Raw genomic sequence first — 22,796 nt, 5'->3', positions numbered from 1 at the left:
TATGTATGTATGTATGTATGTATGTATGTATGTATGTATGTATGTATGTATGTATGTATGTATGTATGTGTGTGTATACAGTGTATCCGGAAAGTATTCACACCCCTTCACTTTCCCCACATTTTTTTATGTTACAGCCTTATTCCAAAATGGATTAAATTCCTTTTTTTTCTCATCAATCTACATACAATACCCCATACGGACAAAGTGAAAAAGGTTTTGTATAAATTTTTGCAAATTTATTAAAAATAAAAAACTGAAATATTGCATTACATACGTATTCACACCCTTTACTCAGTACTTGGTTGAGGCACCTTTGGCAGCGATTACAGCCTCAAGTCTTCTTGGGTACGAAGCCACAAGCTTGGCACACCTATATTTGGGGTATTTTTCCCGTTCTTCTCTGCAGATCCTCTCGAGCTCTGTCAGGTTAGATTGGGGAGCGTCGCTGCACAGCTATTTTCAGGTCTTTCCAGAGATGTTCAATGGGGTTCAAGTCTGGGCTCTGGCTGGGCCACTCAAGGACATTCACAGACTTGTCCCGAAGCCACTCCTTCGTTGTCTTGGCTGTGTGCTTAGGGTCGTTGTCATGTTGAAAGGTAAACCTTCGCCCCAGTCTGAGGTCCTGAGCACTCTGGAGCAGGTTTTCATCAAGGATCTCTCTGTACTTTGCTCCATTCATCTTTCCCTCGATCCTGACTAGTCTCCCAGTCCCTGCCACTGAAATACATCCCCACAGCGTGACGCTGCCGCCACCATGCTTCACTGTAGGGATGGTATTAACAAGGTGATGAGAGGTGCCTGGTTTCCTCCAGACGTGACGTTTGGCATTCAGGCCAAAGAGTTCAATCTTGGTTTCATCAGACCAGAGAGTCTTGTTTCTCATGGTCTGAGAGTCCTTTAGGTGCTTTCTGGCAAACTCCAAGTGGGCTGTCATATGCCTTCTACTGAGCAGAGGCTTCCGTCTGGCCACTCTACCATAAAGGCCTGATTGGTGGAGTGCTGCAGAGATGGTTGTCCTTCTGGAAGGTTCTCCCATCTCCACAGAGGAACGCTGGAGCTCTGTCAAGAGTGACCATCGGGTTCTTGGTCACCTCTCTGACCAAGGCCCTTCTCCCCTGATTGCTCAGCTTGGCTGGGCGGCCAGCTCTAGGAAGAGTCCTGGTGGATCCAAACTTCTTCCATTTATGAATGATGGAGACCACTGTGCTCTTCGGGACCTCCAAAGCTGTAGAAAATTTTGTGTACCCTTCCCCAGATCTGTGCCTCGATACAATCCTGTCTCGGAGGTCCACAGACAATTCCTTTGACTTCATGGCTTGGTTTCTGCTCTGACATGCACTGTCAACAGTGGGACCTTATACAGACAGGTGTGTGCCTTTCCAAATCATGTCCAATCCATTGAATTTACTACAGGTGGACTCCAATCAATATGTAGAAACATCTCAAGGATGATCAGTGGAAACAGGATGAACCTGAGCTCAATTTTGAGTGTCATAGCAAAGGGTGTGAATACTTACGTACATGCAATATTTCAGTTTTTTATTTTTAATAAATTTGCAAAAATTTATACAAAACCTTTTTCACTTTGTCATTATGGGGTATTGTGTGTAGATTGATGAGGGAAAAAAAAGGAATTTACTCCATTTTGGAATAAGGCTGTAACATAACAAAATGTGGGGAAAGTGAAGGGGTGTGAATACTTTCCGGATGCACTGTATGTATGTATATATATATATATATATATATATATATACATACATACATAACATTGTTAAAAGAAACACTCAATGGTAGAGAAAGTACTCAACAAATAAGGAGCAAAATAATCCAGTGTGATAATTAAACTTTAATCATACTGGCAGCTGATCAGTGCGCGATGCACGAAACAAGCTTGTACTGAGATGCATGCATTAAAGTTTTTTCCTACATCTATCTTAATATATATATGTGTGTGTGTGTGTGTGTGTGTGTGTGTGTGTGTGTGGATGTATTTATATATATATCAACAGATACAGGAAAAAAAGTTTTAATACATTGCAGTACAGGCCTGTTTCGTGCGATGCGCACTCATTAGCTGCTAACATTAGCAGCTGATGAGTGCATGTATTAATATATTAAAACTTTTTTTCCTGTATCTGTGTTGATTTCCCGTTCCTCGTTAGTTGAGCACTTACAACACCATTGACGGTTTCGGAAAAAACTATATATATATAGTATGTATACACACACACACACATATATATATGGATGTATGTATAGATAGATAGATAGATAGATAGATAGATAGATAGATAGATAGATAGATAGATAGATAGATAGATAGATAGATAGATAGATAGATAGATAGATAGATAGATAGATAGATAGATAGATAGATGGCTATAGATTTTCATCACATCTTTTTTTGTGGTGCTGTTTGTGTAATCCAAGCTGTTTTTTGTAGGGCTAAGTTCTCTGCAGACTGTTGCTTTTTGCATGGGTGGCCTGCAAGATATACACAGCAAGGAGTTGGAAAGAGGCCTAAATGCTGTTGAACCTACATATGTTTGGAGGGTCTTGGAAAATTGTATAGCCTCTCCCCTGTATAATATGGTCTTTAATCTGTAATTTTGTTTGTGCATGTTTTGTGTTGTTTGTGCAGCAGTATTAACCATTGAGTAATCTGTACATCAAATAAAAGCAACAGGCGTATCACTGAATTCTGTTTCCTTCTCCAATAGATTGGTAGCAGTAGTTTGTTCTTGTTTTTATATTGGATTTTATTTCCTTCCACATTCTTTCTTTGTGGACTTAATTGTATGATATAGCAAGGAGTGGAATTCCTCCCCTGAACCTGACAGAAAGATTACCACGAGTTGTTTTTTCAGCAGGATAGATTTTCAAAAGAGACAGGATGATGTAAATGTCCTCTCAAAAAAAATATATGCAGGGTTAAGGACAGAACCCTTTATCATAATATACGAGGAAGACTAAAAGGGAGGAAATGATAAATGTCAAGGAATTTTCTCGATCCTATCGTCTTTGGACACACATTTTATACATGTCTTGACTGCTGACAGCGCTGAGTTTTTCATATCCCTTTGTTTTTGTATCTGACTGTTTACAAAGTTACAAAGATAGTCGCAAGATAGAAAGCATAAAACACACAGCGGGGCTGCAAACTGAGAATGCCTAAATTATAGTTTTATCTCGATTGGCCTTCGGGGTGGCGTAATTCCAGAAGTTTATCTGCTCGCAACCTCCTTACTATGAATCAGATTATTATAAAGATGAGCCTCGACTGAAACATTGCATCCTAATAATTTGTGATCATTTTGGTTTCGGCCCTTTGTAATGTTCTGTTGTTGCCATTTAAATTGGAGATTACTGTTTTTAGCTTAAAAATAATAATAATAATAATAATAGTAATAAATTAAACTTACCACTTTTCTAACACTCAAAGTCGCTTTACAATAAACGGGGTGAAACAAGACAACAGATAAACATAATACAAACATACAGAGGTGGATGGGAAGGGGGGCTACGAGAGGGAGAAGCGGCAGCCACACATGACGCCAGCAGTACTCTCCCACTTGAACAGATACAAAAGGGCAAGAAAAACAAAAAACAATGCGACCTGCTATGTTATATGGTTTGGAGACAGTGGCACTGACGAAAAGACAGGAGGCGCAGCTGGAGGTGGCAGAGTTGAAGATGCTAAGATTTTCATTGGGAGTGACGAAGGAGGACAGGATTAGGAATGATTAGAGGGACAGCTCAGGTTGGACGGTTTGGAGACAAAGCAAGAGAGACAAGATTGAGATGGCTTGGACATGTGTGGAGGAGAGATGTTGGGTATATTGGGAGAAGGATGCTGAATATGGAGCTGCCAGGCAAGAGGAAAAGAGGAAGGCCAAAGAGGAGGTTTATGGATGTGGTGAGGGAGGACATGCAGGTGGCTGGTGTGACAGAGGAAGATGCAGAGGACAGGGAGAAATGGAAATGGATGATCCGCTGTGGCGACCCCTAACGGGAGCAGCTTAAAGTAGTAGTTGTAGTAGTAGACTATTAATTACTATTAGTTCCAGGTGGCACAGCCCACTGTAAAGCACCAACCTTACCAAGTAAGCTCTGACTTAAACCTGCAATATTTGCTTTGCATCTACTGTGATTGAATTTACAGCGTTTTCACAAAGCAGGCATCTCTCATGCCTCTGAAAAAAAATTATTTTAACAAAATTGGTGCGTTTACTGACCAAGCCCAGTTGCATAATTGTGTGGCCACCATGATACAAAAAGAGCAGTTTTTATTCTAAGAAAAGTTATCATGAAACTTAAAGAGATACCTTCATGCTGTTTCTGAGCACATTTTTAACATGGGTGGTTTGAATTACAACCGAAAGGTAGGTGTGGTTTTATGATTTCATAGCTATTGGCTACTGAAATTCAGGGTGGTTGTATGGGTGTGGCTGGGTGGGCTAAACACTGGAGCTAAACCGCTTGCTATAGAAAAACGAGAAACGAGAAAAAAAAAAGGCGAGCGACGAGACCCCCGACAGCAGCTTTGAGGCTGAGGATGTGGAAGTGGAAGACGATTCCTTTTTCTCAGTGGAAGTTGACTACTCGCCTCACGAATACGTTGTTCAGCCAATACAGCCGTATTCCTTCGGGCCAAAAGGGTGCGTCTCCGCTTTTATAGCGTCCCACTACGGACACGCCCTCTATGTTAACAGTAATTCGTGACACGGCAAGTTACCACATTTTCTCCAACCGGAAATCAATTACTCGACCACCGATATCTCTTCGCCTGGCCATAAATGTGATTTTAGGGCTACCATTTGTCTCATCGATCACATCCACACTCCTTACATCGATTAACAACAGGAAAAGTCTGATTTTGATGCAAGTATCTTTTTAAGAAACTAAAAGCTGTGAAAAAGGGCAGGATGCTTACAAGCGTATTTTATTTAGCTAGTAAATTGACACATAAGGGATGCTAAACTATTTACATCTTAATCTTAACAAATTCTCAAAGACTAAGTATTGCCAAACAAAGTCTTGCTACACATCAAAATTCCTCAAAAGCACCTGAAGGGTACATAAGCTCTTAAACATTAAAGTGAGTTTGGTAACACTTTCTATACAGCTTGCATCTATAACGCCCTATAAGCATCTATAACTCCATATAAGCATCTATTGCATCCATAATGCCCATTTTTTCCTATAATGTGTATTACAAGGACTAACGGCTATGGCTGAAGACTGTGAAATAACCCTGAAGTCTCATTATGCATCGCTACAAAACTTCAGCAAAACAAGTTGGCTATGATGCATTGTGACATTTGACAGATAAACAGGCTAATGATGACATTTATAATGCATAAATCCGTTTTAAATTGACAATGTATCATAAAGGTGGTTATGAGGTGTGTGAGGGCGTATACATGGTTATAATGAATCTTACAATGACTTATTGCTACACTTACAGGGCGTTATAGATGCTTATAGGGCGTTATAGATGCAAGTTTCATAGAAAGTGTTACCGTGAGTTTTAAATATAATGTAGTGTATTTAACTAAACATTTCTTGGGAATTATTACATATAATCAGAGCATAACTTTGCTCCTATACTTTGAGCATCCATGCAGGCCTTTTATATTTATAGAAACATCGGAAATTAAAGTCTAATCTCTTAACATGCTCATGTTAATCAAGAGCCTTTAAGACTTTTTAAGGGCAGTTAAGTTACATTGCCAAAAAAAAAGAATTAACCAGAATCAGATATGTATACAGCTCAAAGAGTGTTAGTGTTGTTGGGAAAAAGTGTCTATGTCAATTCATTTCAATCATCCAGGTAGTATAATATCCAGGAGAGGCTTAAATCAATCAATCAAACCTCTCTTGGATATTAGAAATTTATAAGAGCTCTAAACCACTGCTGTCTTCAATATTTTCCCCCCTCTCTCCAGAATTTGATCCTAGGAGATCACAGCGTGATGGGCATTGTTCAGGTTTTCCTGTACAGGGAGTTTGGAACAGGGTGGCCAAATCACAGTCAGCCTAAGCTATATTTAGAGGACAATTAATTATCCCTCATGAAGATGTTATGTTGACTTTATTCACAGCAACTGGGGCGATGTCAACCACATCCTAAAATAATAGACATTCTTTAGCTTAGTCTTTGTGGATAATTTGTGGGTCATTATTTCTTGGTCTTTGGAGTGGGATAATTTCTCGAAATGTGGTCCATGAGTGAGAATACACTTGTCAAACTTGAGGCCATGTTTCTAACTCGCTGTAATAAGATTCTGGCGCTGGAAAAGAACCAATGTTGCTGCTAGATGCTGCTGTATCTGACAGATGATTAGAGCTGCATGTGGAGCTACAGGTCAACTAGGAGAGTTATCTTTGGTCCAAATGGGGTCAAACGTTCAAGCCCCTGAAAATGACATGTTAGAACGTTTTTGACAGCTACCCGAACACCACAGGTGGTCTAAAAGGGTAGTGATCATTGTTTCAGAGACATTCTCTTGGAGAACGCATGATTAGATAAAGATAAATGATCAATGTTGTTCAACATGGTGACAACCTAACCTTAACCATAGACATAGCCACTACCTAACATTAACCCGAAACATAACCATTCACTACCTTACCTTAATTCTAAACCTAACCACTTCATGAATCTAACCACAGTAACTACTACTTTGGCGATTAGCGTTGTAGTCATTTTTGCAGATTTAAAATCGGTCACCTTTCAGGAGATAGAATTTTTATTTATTTCCTTAAATTCTTTATTGTCTAGTATGTAGCAATGACGCTTTGGGCTCTAGTTTTCAGGTCATAGCACAGTTGAGGGCAGCAACGCTAGTTCACGGTACAAGTCGATCTAAAGTTGGGACAATACATTTTTTGCTAATTTCAGGACATGCTGTGCTGTTGTAATCTGGCGCAACAGAGGCACAGTTGTAAAAGGGTTGGATTAGAAGGAATAAATGATCAGTAGGAGTGGTGGGGGCTGTCTTCTATTACGGCCAATCAAATCAGCTGCTCTCATTCCCACTGAAAGCAACGTGATCTCTGTCATGGCAAACTGCTAATTTCGTAATGGACGGCGGAAGTCCAGACCGGCTAAGGCAGAAAAGCTTCTGCCAGGACGAAACTGATGTCCTTGTGGAGGTGCAGAGTCGCCATGGGTGCAGACAAACAGACATTAACACCAATTCCAATGTGATATGAGATGACACACAAACATGATTATGTGACAGATTACTGTTTAACTTGTCTTTGTTCTCACCAGCGTCCTGTGCTTTCTATGAACACAGCAGGAGACCTTAAATAGTTGTGATCATGATCCATTAGCCTAGGAAATCAGTTACATGTAACAATGCACATTGACTGTTTTATGTTGGCAGACAATAATACAAGCAGTTTTTTTGTTATTAAAAAAGGTTTATGACAGTAGTCATTAGTTAAATTATTCATGAAACAGGCCAACATAACATACCCACTAGTGGCGTGTGTGATTTTGGATAAGTAATGCTTATTGCACCTTCGCCTAAAGCCTGGAAACTACCACACAACACCTACGTCTGCACTAAGACGTTGTCTGACAGGTGGAGACACAGGTGTAATATTTGGCTTTATGTGACACCAAACTAGCACTGAGCCACTTGACACACCCTCTGCTACGCCCCCACGGCCTTTATGGCGCGAGCGATGTCATGACGAGTCCAGAAATTAGTAAACGCGCCCAGGCAAGAGAAAAACCACCTTGCGCCCAATAATATTGTCATGTTAGCGTTAGCGCTACCGCCGGCCTGGCGCCATCCAGAAACTACAGCCCTTCGCCTGGACGTGATTCAAATGGTGAATAAAGATTTTACACTTGCTAATCTCCCAGAGCTCCCTTTCTTGTCTGCTTTTGGATGAATTAAGTAATTCTCCCATTTTATTGGCTAATTTAAACTAAGGCACTTTTAATGTACTGTAACGGGTGTACACATGTTCTCACTCATAAGATAGGTTGCGTTTCATTTCTGCGGTTTTTGCGGAAGATGAGCTGGATGCACGACAGAAAGACCCCTGGCAGGGCAGAGTTCCTCCAAGTTCAGCCCAGATCTGTCTGAGTTGTAACAGCAACGGCACCGCGTCAGTAACGGCAGCATTGTGTGTTTAAGGCTCAACACTTGGTGCATATATTGTTTTAAAAATCATGTGCTTTGCAATGATCGCCAGTGTCTAGGCATGAATGTGTGAGTGAGTTACATTGCAAATTATTTTTATCGTTGCTAATCATCATCTTCATCTTCAGATCTTCTGGAGTAACTGTACTTACTTTTACATGTACTTTTGATACTTGGTTACATTAAATGCTAGAGACTACTTTTGATATTTAAGTGCATTTGATATCTGGTATTTTTAAGACTTGTACTCAAGGTAATATTGTTATGGGTGACTCTCACTTCTACCAAAGGGACTTTGCTAGTGAAGTCACTTTACTTTCACACAAGTATGGATTTTGGGTTCTCGTACCACTTCTGACACAAACATATTGCTTTTGATAGGAAGACTTGAGTCAAGGTTGTGTTTCTTTCCCAGACATTTAAATGAAATACATTGTAAAGTCTAAGAATACATGAACCAAAATACACAATATTTGAACATTTGGCTTCTAAACTAGTGTCTCATAGCTGAAATTGATTATTTATAGATGCCACAGAGGTGATTACACCTGACCTGTGAGGTATTGAATTTAGCAGTTTGTCTGTCAACAACTTTGTGAACGAACAGCTATAAAAATATGAATTTATCAGGAACCTAAGACAGTTGTTGCAGCAAGGTGGTGCAGTGGTTAGCACAGTCGCCTCACAGTGAGAAGGTCCTGGGTTCAAGCCCTGGGGTAGTCCAACCTTGGGGTTCACCCCAGGTCACCCTCTGTGTGGAGTTTGCATGTTCTCCCCGTGTCTGCGTGGGTTTCCTCCGGGGGCTCCGGTTTCCTCCCACAGTCCAAAGACATGTAGGTCAGGTGAATCGGCTGAACTAAATTGTCCCTAGGTGTGTGTGTGTGTGTGTGTGTGTGTGTGTGTGTGTGTGTGTGTGTGTGTGTGTGTGTGTGTGTGTGTGTGTGTGTGTGTGTGTGTGTGGGCCCTGTGATGGACTGGCAACCTGTCCAGGGTGTCACCCCGCCTGCTGCCCAATGACTGCTGGGATAGGCTCTAACATCCCCGCGACCCTGAGTAAGGATGAGCACTTTGGATAATGAACTGGATAATGAATAAAACAGTTGTCAATAGAAAACCTGAATAAAGTTTGGAGGTAATTAGGTCAAGGTCAAAATCTTTTCTTTTTTTTTTAAATCATAGCCTCTGTCAAAAGAGTTGCTTCAAATTGTTTGATATTGTAATTCACAGATATCTGTTTGCTATAGTGAGAAATACATTGCGTTGAGGGCGGGTAATGGTCAGAAGCAAGGGGTGGGTTTTGGGGATGCCTGACATCTCTATTTAAAATTTTATTTGCGTGAATACCAGGATAAGCTTTGTCTAAATGATATGAGTTGCACCCAGTCTATCTTCGGTTTTTTGGTTTTGTCTCAAAAATTATCCACTGATTTGTCCTTTAAGGAGTTTCAGCCATCAAGAACCTTGTCATTCACATTGATACTTTTCAAAAATGTAATCTAGTAAAGAGGAATCGGGGGGGATCCTTGGTCCAAAATAACAGCTGGAAAATATTAGCTTAACTGGGAAGAAATAACATTTTTTTATTGGTTACAGATGTAACATTGTGTTTTGTTTTGTTTTTTGCTTTCCAGGAAAAGAAGCGCTCTGCATCATCGATGTAAAAAATATCCAGGCAGTGGAGAAACTGGAGGAAAGTGCCTTTAATCGTAAAAACGTAAGTTCTTGGCCCATCTTCAAAAAATTGAATCATTACCCTTTTAAGGAAGGTTTCTTTGTAATTAAGACTTTGTGCTCAGCCGGAGTTCTCTCTTAGATAAACAACTCATACTGTGTCGGTTGTTATTCACAGGTCTGTCTGCCCAGTGTTAAAGACTGAGAGGTGGTCTTAACCTGATCTTTGTTACAGGGCTAATTTCTTAGACATCCCAATTATATTACAGTTTTTTGATGTGGAAAAGTTATTTCAGGCAGGTTAAAGGCCATAGAAGTGTTGACATAACCACTTGAACCTTTTTGGTCGTAACAGAAGCCCCATAAGACCTGTTCAATTCTACTTTAGCAGCTTTCTCACATCAGCAGACTTGATAAATATTAGCAAATCCATGTGTGTTACAATACTGTGGCTGAAACCACATTGCACATTCTACATGCTTCAGAAGTCCACAAAGGTAAAATATACTCCAGCGTTAGCTCCTCGGTTTTTGACTAATGGGTGAGCTTGTTCCATGTTTCAACAGATGTTCCAGGTGGTCCATGCAGAGAAGCCTCTGTATGTGCAGGCAGGAAATTGTGTGGAAGCCAGTGAGTGGATGGAGGTCCTTAGTCAGGTCAGTCGCTGTAACGAGAGACAACTTGCCACTTTCCATCCATCCACCTACTCTTCAGGGGCATGGCAGTGTTGCAAAAGCCTGAGTGACAGCGCACCTGGTTGTAAGCCCCGCACAACGTGAGTCTTTCACATCGTCATCATCATCATCACTCCAATACAAGGGGTCAAAGAGTTGCCCCATAGCTCAAACCAATACTTGGTATGTTTCATATGTTAAGTGTTTTGCTTCGCAACAGCTCTGTATTGGTGTGTTTCCGTAAGGGCTCTGTGGGGTGAAAGCGGACTGTTTTGGGATTTAGTTGTTTTTAAACAGTCAAGTCTTAACTTCAAATGAAAAATATCCCAAAGCAAGAAAACTTAAGTTGTATTTTCTGTCTGCTGTTAACTATAACATAAAGTTAATGTGGAATAGGAACACCATTTTATTATTTTCGCACTGTACCAAAAACACAAAAAAATGTGTTCTTGTGGCCTGTTTGACATCTTACGAAGTACCAGTCCAAATCTTGATTCAAGCAAACATCTCAGACATATTTTTACATTTCATCCTGTCACTGCACGTTTTGCAATGTCCTTCAAATCTCCAGTGGGAGAATAAAGCCATTCTTTAGCCACTTAAGTCAGAAATTTGCCATGCTTGTTTAGCATTTCTTTGAATTTTATAATATCCAAAAACAATGCTCCAGCCTCGTGGCAAGAGCAGAGCTGATCTCTGCTCAGTTTTATTTCAGTCTTTGTATTTTCATACTCAGAACTGTAACAAAGTGTATTAGATGAAAGTGGGACTCACCACTTTTTAAACAACTGGACACATCCTCTTCTCTTTCTTTCACCTTCATTCACTCCTTTTATCTGTTTCTCTCTACCCTGTCCTTTCTCCCATTTAGTACCATGCTGGCCAACCTGCAGCTGGATATAGACTGCGACAGGGAAACGGAAAGAGTCTTCTCCTTTCTCTCCACAAATGATACCAAGCTCCAAAAGATGGAGGGTCAGTTGCTCTTCTTATATGTGAACCATCTATATATTGAATAGTCATTGGGCCGGACAAAGTATGGGAGTGGAAAAGGTTTATTGGTTCTTAGAAACCAAGTGGAAAGAAGTCTGTCTTTTAATGACTCTGGTTCTCTGAGCAAAGTTTTGATCATTTGTAATAGCTGAGACCTCTGAACATTTTTAAGATCCGTTTTTTATCTTGCCTAAAACTTAATTTATGCCATATGGGGTATTTTGGAAAATTTGGAGCTGGTTTTGCCGTGAGCCTCTCACCCAAACCCAAGAACTTTGAAATTAACAATTATGGGCCAATACCAGGCTTAACTCTTATTCTGATATCATCAAATATCAATTCTACTGTCATCAAATATCAAAATGATTTATCAATATCATCTAGTTTTCAGGGTTTAAATGATATTCGGACTGAGAATAATTTTGAATTAACTGGATTCGCCATAGAACTTGACACATGGCTTGATGGTGGCAAAGTAATTTTTTAAGAGTTCCCAAAGCGTTAATCATGGATATTTTGATTATTGATTAAGGGACAATTCTGTTTTCTGAATTGTGTAAATACAAAATCTCCAATACATCAACTTTTGACCTTTTTATGAAAGAATCTAAATCTGCAAAATGAAATAATCCTCGGTGAAGTTTTGGGAAAACATCTGAGTAGTGGAATGTCTTTTCGCTGTAAAAAAAAATATGTATGAAAATATACTGTTGTGTGAAAAGCTAGTGCTGAGTGCAGGGAGGAGTTGCTCAGTAGTTATCGCAACACAGTATAAAAAAAATTTTCTCCTGCTTTCCCTTCACAATATGATACGCTTATAAGATGTCGAACAGATGTCGTCTATTGTTAACAGTGTTCACGGGTTCATTTTCATTTCTCCTCTGCTTTGAAAAAGGAGATTAAGCGTTTGTTCCGTCTCTGGGCCCGCCTCTCCTTAATTTTTATTGGTTGGTGGAACTAGAAGTAGTGCACTTCAGAAATAATTTTTTAAAATTATTTCCTTTTTGGAAAGGTAGAGTGCTCACAGCTCTCAAAATAAGTTATGTCCCTGCATTCGGTCCGACGTTCAAAACACAACCTCCAGAAAAAATTCAGGGGAGGCTTTTTTCCCCCCCCATATATATCTATAATTATTACAGGCCCCTGGTGGACGCTGCCCAGTCTGCTGACTCAAAATAACAGTAGTGTTTTGCATCTTTGACAGTTTTCTTGTTATTGATTAAAATGGCTTTTACTGATCGTAGTTGTAATATTTTACTATGACCATGCCAAGAAGTTTTTATATAAAATGTAAAATGAAATACGGTGGTATATATGGGGCTTTTAACTTTAATTCATGCATGTATCAGTTCCCTCAATAATCAGTCGTCTTTGAATGATTAATGCATATGGTTGCACAATTACTTTAAAGTCAAATTTATGCGGTCTATCCCATTGCCTACCAACACGGGAATCACCAGTTCGAATCCCCGTCGAATCCCCGTGTTATCTCTGGCTTGGTTGGCTGTCCCTACACACACAATTAGCCGTGTCTGCGGGTGGGAAGCCGGATGTTGGCATGTGTCCTGGTCGCTGCACTAGCGCCACCTCTGGTCGGTCAGGGCACCTGTTCAGGGGGGGATGGGGAACTGGGGGGAATAGCGTGATCCTCCCACGCGCTACGTCCCCCTGGTGAAACGCCTCACTGTCATGTGAAAAGAATCAGCTGGCGACTCCATATGCAGCCCTCCCCGGATCAGCAGAGGGGGTGGAGCAGCGACCGAGATGGCTCGGAAGAGTGGGGTAATCGGCCAAGTACAATTGGGGAGAAAAGGGGAGGGGGGGAGCCACAAAAAAGTCCCAATTTATGAAATTTTATGTATTGTGTCAACCTGTGTAATTTGTGATTTTAATACGATGGAGTGTGTCTAAATTTCTGTTTTTGTGTGACCTGTCCCTAGATGCATGTGCCAGTATAGCAATTTACCAGGGCCCTCAGCGGGAGCAAGAGGAATATTCTAAATTCACTATCCAGGACCCCAAAGAGACTTTTCGCACAGTCAAACAGCTGCGCAACATCATGGAGGAGCTACGAATACAGCACAACACCAGGAGCGACCCCACTGCACAGTATGGCAGTCGGTAAGTTCAGATTTCCCTTAACACCAGTTTAAGTGTGTACATACTCATGTGTACATACTCATGCAGAAAAAGATACACATCCCTTTTGCTTTCTCCTGTCCATTACAGGGACAACCCAATAGTAGGGAAAACCTCCTAACCTCCAGAGGGCAGTCTGGTCTTAAGACAGCTGGACAACGGCAGGTAGTGCTATGTCACGCACAGCACTGCAGTGATGGGCCCCAAGGAGCCAACCCGGAGAGAACGCCCCACTGCACGTCCAGGAGAGCCAAGAGCAATGACCCCTGACCCCAGAAGAGATTCCCACCTCCACAGAACTGGAAGCTGAAACACAGGAAGTAAGATGATCACCTGATCCTGACGATAACCTGTTGTCATTCCTCACAGAGAAAGATCTTGTTTTGTTTGGGGTTTGGGTGGTTTTTGTTTTTTTTTTTTTTTGCATTCATTTTTGTTTTTCCCTCTGCAATATGTGGCCATATCGTCTGCTGCCCATGCATACACAACCTGTGGCTTATCACAACACAAGACTCCTTTGGGTTTTTTTTTTTTTTTTGCCTTGGTTCGCATAGCCTCATTAAAGCCTTTTTCATTTCCTTTTCTAGTTTTGTGGGAAAAAAAGACATCATTAGTTGGTGTGTGAATAGGCTGCTAAAATTATTTATTCACTCAGTTTTTTTTTTTCCATCAACAGCCATTATGATGCTTTCACGTTGTTTTTAAAGCCTCTCCAGCAGAAAATTGTGTGTGGACTGCTTTCATCCCACACAGCCCTTTAGAAGATGGACACCTTTACCTTTGTCTTTTCTCTGAACAAATAGTCTGTAAATGTTGACGTACAGAGATAAAGCCAGTCTGCCTTACTTTTTTCGATGGCTGTTCATAACATTGGTGAGGGAATAATGCAAAAGCACTTTACATATTTGGAGCATTCCAGATGGAAACATTTAGATACGTGGTATCAGTATTCCCCTTATGGATCAGTTCCATGATCTTGTCTACGTTCTTGTTTCAGTCCTGTACAATGACCTTCATAGCCTATAGATTTTAACAGCTATTTTTCTTAACCAAAGACGATTTCATAGGTTTGACTTGAAAAGGAATATTAATGTATTTTCAATACAAATGTTTTAAAAATGGAAAGGAATTATATATTTGGTTCTCGTGTATGTTTTGTCACTTTTTAATAATTCAGGCAATTATATTGCATCTGGTCAGTTTTGTAATCTGATAACATGTTGATTGTGGTCTGTAAACCATTTTCATGTGAATGTGATTAATGGCGTTGGTACGGTTTACAGCAGATCCTGTGGTGTCAGGTCGTCTACGTAATAGTCAACCGCCACGCAATCAAGAGAATTGACCAATACGAATCATTTACAGAGAGGAAATGTTGCACTTAATTTAAAATGCCCTATATCAATTCTGTGCCCCCAAATCAGTCAGGACAATCACTGGTTCTTTAGTACACGTACACACACACACACACACACACACACACACACACACACACACACAAATACACACATTTTAAAGTAAGCAGCACTCCACAGCTATTTGTGGAAGCTCCACTGCTTATTTTTCCCCTTTGTTTTAACTGAACACTACATTGTGCCACACAATCCAGCCAGTGCCATCAATAGACTTTCCAGGTAGAGACAAACTTTACTCGATTTACATTTTACCATCCCTTTCTGAAGAGTAACTTGTACCTGGAGTCAAATCACATGACTTGATGAACAATCAGACTCTCACTAGTCTGTAGTAATGTGTCTAAGGGACCAAATCCCCATCTATCCCCACCACCACCACCTCACATGTTGCCCCTTCTGTTTTTTTTTTAATTTTTTTTTTATAACATTTTAATCACATCTGTGCATTGATTATGAGTTTTTCTTTGGGGTAAAATAAAGAACCAAGAAATCTGAAGTTCAACTGACAAAAGAAGTTGAACATAGTGCTGATCATACTGGTTAACCCATCCATTTTATTTTCATAACCTCTCCTTGAAATCCAGAAGTTGTTGTCTTTGGTGCGTCATATATTTCTAACATTTATTTCCTATATATTTAAGTTTATTTTTCTGGAATTTTTTTTTTCTTTTTGTATGTTCAATTTTTTTTAACACTGTGATTTAATGACATGCTGTACTGTGTTGATATATTACTGGTACTCTGCGCTTGTCTTCAGTGCAACTTTGAGCTGGCTCTTTTTCCTTACTTCACGTATGTGGTCATGTGCTGCAGATTCCCCCTATGTTGGGAAGAAAAGTCCCACTTCGCCAAGGGTAGCAGTGGTTATGTTTACACGCAGGCCACAACTGCTTAGACTGTCTGATGAAACTAAGTCGTTCCATTGGGCTGACTGTGTATTTGTGTATGAAACTTACAGATGTTCTTCAGGTAAGACTGGGACCAGATCTGTTTCGATAAGACTGATCGATGTGATTATGTGACATGTTCTGTTTGGAGTAGATGTGAATCAATACTGTAAACATTGAATGGAATGAAGCTCACGTGTAAACGTCAGTGCTAACTTTGCTGAGGGCTAATAACCATATGGTTCATATCCTTTGGTAGTATACTCATTTGTGTATGAAGGTATATGCATTATGGGTAATTTCTTCAGTCACCTGATATTGCTTTTTATCTTTTTTTTTATCTTGTTTTGACCAAAAGGGAATAATCCCCATGTTTCTTATATCCACACTTTATCTTTACCTAATATCAAAATACACATTATCAAGAAATGTGTTTTTCAAAACATGCAGTAGCCTTTATGGACCTTTTTATTTTTTTGGAGCCCCGTAACGCATGAAGTCCTTGAAGGTGTCTGCCTCATTTGGTGTCAGTGGTGTTCCTTGCTAGCCCTAGTGAAGCACAAATCCAGCTTTTCCAAAATGGCAAGGTGGGTTAACAGGGTTGCTAATTCTGCACTTGAACTATTGGGTGGATACAGATGTCAGTAAAAGGGTAAGCCTTCTCTACACATCTGGTGCATTACTCCAAGCACTCCAATAAGAAATCCCAAGGCATTAGTTGTCATGAATGAGGCCAAGTCTGGAGTTGTACGAAAACAAAATGCTGTTTTTTTAGACGTATAACTCAGGTAGGATTCTTTTTTAAATGAGTGGGAACACCAGTTGTGTGTCAGTCAGTCAGTCATTCATAAGGTTTTGGGTCTGTATGAGGCTGTAAAGGGCTCAGGAGTAAGATGTTTAAAACATGAGGAAACCTTTCCTGAAGCGGTTTGTCTGATGATCCTGGCCGCTACATTTCCCATCGGTGTCTCCCCGCTTAACTGGGGGTCAGTAGTTGGACAGTAGGTTGTGTCCAGACGGCCACTCCTTACGTACCATGCTTGCTCCTATTTTGCTGAACGTTTCTCGCACAGTTTAAGCAGACGGTTTGCATTTAACCATTGCTTTCCCTACATGCCCTTTTATTTGTCAGATTGAAATAATTAACAATAAACACTTTGTCAGTGCTCCTCCACCTTGTGGCCTTTTCTCTTCGTGTGTCTAAAGATGATAACCAAGAGGAAGACATTTGCTAAAATGGTCAGATTTACACCAAATAAGAACGGGGCGGCATGGCTGAGGAGGTAGGGCGGGTTGTCTGGTAATCGGAAGGTCGCTGGTTCGATCCCCGGTTCCTCCGGAGAGTGTGTTGAAGTGTCGTTGAGCAATAGACTGAACCCCTAACTGCTCCTGATGAGCAGGTTGGCGCCTTGCATGGCAGCCTCCACCATCAGTGTGTGTGAATGTGAGGCGTACACTGTAAAGCACTGAGTGGTCGGTAGACTAGAAAAGCGCTTAAAATGCAGTCCAGCCTGGTCTGAGAATTATGCTCTGATTTATAGGTTCCATGTATATTTTCATTTTAATTCCGACTAATCGTCTTAAGAGATGTCAATAACCAGGCAAAGCAAGCAAGACAAGTTCAGTAGAAATTAATCAGGTATGCAGCACATTTGCAGACATCTGCCATTTCAACATGTCCTTAGCAGGTGCTTTTTGCTGCTATTGCTGCGGCTTGCTCAGGTGTCCCTACAGAGACAATTGGCCGTGTCTGCGGGTGGGAAGCCGGATGTGGGTATGTGTCCTGGTTGCTGCACTAGCGCCTGTTCGGGGAGGGGGAACAGGGGAATAGCATGATCCTCCCACGTGCTACATCCCCCTGGCGAAACTCCTCACTGTCAGGTGAAAAGAAGTAGCTGGCGACTCCACATGTATCGGGAGGAGGAATGTGGTAGTCTGCAGCCCTCCCGGATTGGCAGAGGGGGTGGATCAGCGACCGGAAGGCTCGGAAGAGTGGGGTAATTGGTTGGATACAATTGGGGAGAAAAGTGTGTGTGTGGGGGGGGGGGGTTATGATAAATATGATAAAGGATATATCTATAAAAAAAAGCCAAAGAAAAACAGGTCTCTAAAACCCCCTTCTTCATCTGAACACGTGCAATCACACGTTGATAGTTTGACTGTGATTTTCCTAAGTTTCAATATTTACCTGTAAAACCACGTCTCGCTTTGTTCTGTCTTTGAACACTACATGTCGAAGAAGTGGCACTGCATTAAAGGAATAGCACTGGGGGGGGGGGGTCAAGTCTGCCCCTATTTTACACTCACCGCTCATGTAGACAGAGTACGTAGGCATCCATTTGGTTCTTCATACTGGACACACGGTTCCAACTTGCCACCCACAGTCCACTGCCATTAATAAGGGACCAGTCCACCTTCTCCATCACAGGAATGTTCACGATAAACTGTTTAATCACAGAAAGTTGAATCAGTTCATCTGGACACAGCGTTTATTGAGAGAAACATTTCATCACTCATCTAAGTGACAGCGTCAGTCTCAGTTTACTGCCCACCCTTATAAACAATACAGTGGCATAACAACCGAAACCATCAATTGGTTTCATATGCAAATTGTCGTGAGCAATAACTAGAGTTACGATGGCCATATGTACTATTCACAGAGGATTGGGGAATAGTTGTAATCACTGCATTATAAGATGGCGATAGATGTACCCCCCCCCCTAGTTCAGGGATGGTCGTTCCCTCTTCACATAGATGGTCTCTGACTCTGCGTTAAAACTGGCGTCCCTCTCTATCAAGGATGTGCACATCCTCATCCTTGAAAGAGTGGCCACTGGCTTGTAGGTGGGTGTAGACTGCAGAGTCCTGGCCTGATGCGTTAGCTCTCCTGTGTTGTGCCATCCTCTTGGCCACTGTGTTTGGTTTCCCCGATGTACAAGTCACGACAATCCTCCTGCCACTTAACAGCCTGTACTGTCAGTGTTTAATGTTGACATGTGACTATTCATCCATCCATTATCCGAACCGCTTACCCTGCTCTCAGGGTCGCGGGGATGCTGGAGCCTATCCCAGTAGTCACTGGGCGGCAGGCGGGGAGACACCCTGGACAGGCCATCACAGGGCCCCCCCCCCCACACACACACACACCTAGGGTGGTCCGATGGCGGTGAGCTGTGTTCCAATGCATCCCGTGACCCTGAGAGCAGGATAAGCAGTTGAGATAATGGGACATATGACTAGTCTGTATCATTTGTTTAGCAGGCCGTGACTGAAGGCAGACTGCATAAATGAACATTAAAGAGAGGATTGTTAATTACCTTGCTTTTTCACAGGTGATGATGAGATTCTGTTGCGTATTTTGCTGTGGCAAAAAGCATCTCCACTGGTGAGTCGCTGCAGGAGCACGTTTGGTAAACCCTGATTGTGATTATACTAGTGCAGCCACAGACCACAGGCGTGTTCCCTTATTTACATGCGCCAAATGTGCGTGTGCAGAACGTGAGGCAAAAAGGGGCCATGAGTCTTGTGTTTGCAAACATTACTACGTTCATTTCGGAGATCATCACGGAGAATTTGATTAAAACGTAACGCCTCACAGTCAGGCGCGGATCTACGGGGTGGCAGCTGCCACCTCTGGGACACAGTCTTGCCACCCCTGTTGCCACCCCATTTATAAATCAGATAATATGTTTTTAAAGTATATTTTATGTACATGCATGGTGAAGGTCAATGAGACCCGCACCAAACTCATCTCAAACAGCAGAGAACAAAATACATTCGATGAAATCCGAGTTTTGAATAACAATACGTTTAGAATAATGTCTATTGCCCCCCTCCTTGAACCTCCTGCCACCCCAGGAAAAAAATCTCTAGATCCGCCACTGCTCACAGTTGTTACACTTGTAATGATCGCTGCCTAGGCGTCCATTTTGTGACATCACTTCCGTTGAGGGGCGAGTTCCGCTTTTATTGTGGTATTGGGTAGACGCCCGTGTGAACCATCGTCACCTATTTTTGTGATAATCCGCTTTGCTGTGTAGGAACCATGATAACCTGTATCACAACAACGTGTCCTCAGTAAAACTACAGCGGCGCTATGAAGAGTTTTGTGTGGTGTTCTTCCATTCCGCTCCGCAGAGACCACCCCGAGCTGGCGCCCGAACTGTGTCGCGATCACCTCGGATATAAGCTATTAGTTCTCAGAGTAAGACCGGACTGGTGTTTTAAGTTCAGGCGGATTCCGCGCGTTTACCAGCGACTGTTATGTCTGTGCTACGACGGTGACCAAGTGGCTATATACTGAGCTGCGCTACCTCTTCAGCAGCTAACGCTAGGGGCTTCAATCACGTCCGCTAGCTGGTTGTTTTCCGAGAGTCTCTGGCCCGTTTTCGATCGGATGGGCGCGAAGACCCCGGACCACGTGTTTTCAGCGTTGTGCTTTTGCGAAGAGGAACGGTGACTGCGTATACGTGCGGTTCTCGTGCTGGTTTAATCACCGGTACGCGTGCGGTCTTCGTCCGTCACGTTTTCCTATAGCGGCGCGCGGCGCGGAAGCCTATTGGACGGAAACCATCCACAAGCTTATTTAATTGGACGCAAACCATGTTTTTCCAGTCATTGCCGGTGCCCAGAAAAAAACAAGTGCTGAGAGGAGGTACATAGAGCTGTAGTGTCTCCGGACTACATTTGAAGCGTCTGAGAACGGGAAGCTTTTAGTGTGTTGAATGTTGTTTAATTCCTCCATTCGTGTCTGTGAACGTTCTCATTCCTCCATTCAAATGTTTAATATAAATGTATACATTCCTGATTGACTACTTAGTGCTTTAATGTGCATTTATCATAATGTCAGTCTTTAAGCTCAGTGATCCATTGGGGTAAAATCCCCCCCCCTTGGTTAGGCAGTAAAATGACAAATAGGGGCTTGTTGTTGTTTGGTGGGGATTTTGGGGATGATACCAATTATAGTCATTCTGATGTTTTGTCCTCTGATGTTCAGCGCCTTGCTGCTCAGGTTAGACACTTAAAGCTTCAGGTAACTCATTTACAGTCAACCATAAGCCACTCACTTAAGTTACAACAGGGACTTAGAAGTTACAACAGAGACTTCAACACTTAGAAAGACAGGCTAACCACCCCCAAGTATCTGTTTCGCACTATCAGCCCATGTTTCATACCTCTACCCCTGCACCACAGTTTTCAATCCCCCAACATGATGCGGATGGGACAACCTTGAACTCATCTGTACACCAGTCTCGGCTGCTCCCAGATAGATTTGATGGCGATGCCGGCATGCAACCAGAAGATTGGCTTCAAGCGGTGAGTCTTTATAAGGAAGCTTGTGGCCTGTATGATTCACAGCTATTTGTGGAGATGCCAAGATTTTTGGCAAAGGAACCAAAGAAGTAGTTCACAGCTATGCAACCACGCCTGTCGTCCTGGACTCAGTTCATTGACCTTTTCCGCAAGGCCTTCTTTCCATTGGATAACCAGGAAATGATATGGAGAGGTATTCTAGATAACTTTCAGAGGCCCTTCCAACGTTTGTCTTAATCCTGGGTGGGGGAGTTCAAACGTTTGAAACAGCCACCACCTGTGTTTGAATAGACTGAGATTATACACCAGCATGTGTCAGACCAATACAGACCTGCCCTCTATGGGTCTACTCTAGTGTCAATTTCTGACCATCTACTCAAAACTCATGAATTGCACTTGGCTTTAGGCCCAATTTCTTTGGTAAGGCCCGAACCCAGCCCCCGAGTCTCGTCACACCAAAGACTGTACTGTTTTAAATGCCCGACCCCGGGAGTGACTAGTAATTGCATGAATTGCAGACAAGAGAAGGGTTGGTTAAGGACAGAGCCAAATCAAACGGCCCTCACTGTTTGTGAGCCTGAGAGGACTCCTGCTCGTGATATGAGTGATGACAGGATGAAAACCCAGTTGGACCCAAGGGCCCAGCCATGCAGATATCAAAAATACAATCACAACAATACAAAGGGGTCTTACATTAATAGTGGCAAAGACCATTCTCACACTAGCCCCTCAGTCAAACTTGTGCAGCACAAACCTGCAAGTGTGTGTCGGCCTATCAAAACACAGGTTCTGGTTGAAGACATCCCTCTGGTAGCTGTAATGGATTCAGGAGCCAATATTTCAGCAGTGCACCCCTCAACCCTGGTGGAGTGTGGAATATCAGAAGACAGGGTGAGACCTTGGGACTTTAACCCTGTAGAGCTAGCTGTCGCAAAATGCTCCTCACTGTCTGGCCTGGTCTGGCTCAAGATCAGACATCTGGGACAGCTGTTCAGCCACCGACTGGCAGTTATCCCTGATCTGTCCTGCCCCATCCTTTTGGAGACTGACTTCATGATACCAGCCGACGTACATATGCACCCAGCCACGGGGAGAGTATGGCTAGGTGAAAACAGTATGTCAGCTCCAGAGCTAACTGATGAGGAGCTGAGAGACTTTGATGGTTATATTGCATTCCTTAGCCATGATGAACTAATGATGGGCATTCGTGAAAAAGTGGTAGCGCCAGTATTGGTTGTGGTTGCTATAGTCACCAAGCCTCCCTTCCGGTCTGCCTGCGTGGCAGTCTCTGTTGTTCTTCCGGTTTAACTAAATGGCTGCTGCCGCACATTTCCATCTGTGTTGTGTGATTCATTGATGTCGTCTCTCATTACTGGCGTGGTGGCAGCGCTTACCAGACTTACGTCCCGAAGACTGATATTTACCGAATTAATCACGGTAGCCCTTCCAGGGGAATCACAGTGTAGTTACGTCTACCACCAGACACAGCTGGGCTAGCTCAGACACAGTTGTGCTAGCTAAGTGGGCAGCATGGCG

General features: G+C 42.2%; 1 protein-coding gene across 2 annotated transcripts in view; it reads left to right on the top strand.

Moving 5' to 3' along the window:
* The window catches only part of rasa2 (RAS p21 protein activator 2), an 84,485-nt gene that overhangs the window by 53,960 nt on the left and 7,729 nt on the right, over window positions 1-22,796 (top strand). Inside the window, exons 20-24 of one of the 2 annotated variants that reach the window (XR_008810510.1) lie at window positions 9,800-9,882; window positions 10,406-10,614; window positions 11,385-11,488; window positions 13,447-13,627; window positions 13,736-13,965. Coding sequence is in view for 1 of the 2 variants with exons in the window: in XM_056283292.1 (XP_056139267.1) it covers window positions 9,800-9,882; window positions 10,406-10,614; window positions 11,385-11,488; window positions 13,447-13,627; window positions 13,736-13,766 (608 nt within the window). In the remaining variant the exon portion in view is untranslated. Of the gene's footprint in view, window positions 1-9,799; window positions 9,883-10,405; window positions 10,615-11,384; window positions 11,489-13,446; window positions 13,628-13,735; window positions 17,211-22,796 lie in introns of those variants that run through there. The other variant, XM_056283292.1, reaches the window with a different exon arrangement.

This window comes from Lampris incognitus, chromosome 7, assembly GCF_029633865.1.
Source record: "Lampris incognitus isolate fLamInc1 chromosome 7, fLamInc1.hap2, whole genome shotgun sequence".
Classification (NCBI taxonomy): Eukaryota; Metazoa; Chordata; class Actinopteri; order Lampriformes; family Lampridae; genus Lampris; species Lampris incognitus.
This window is presented reverse-complemented; position numbering and strand designations above follow the sequence as displayed.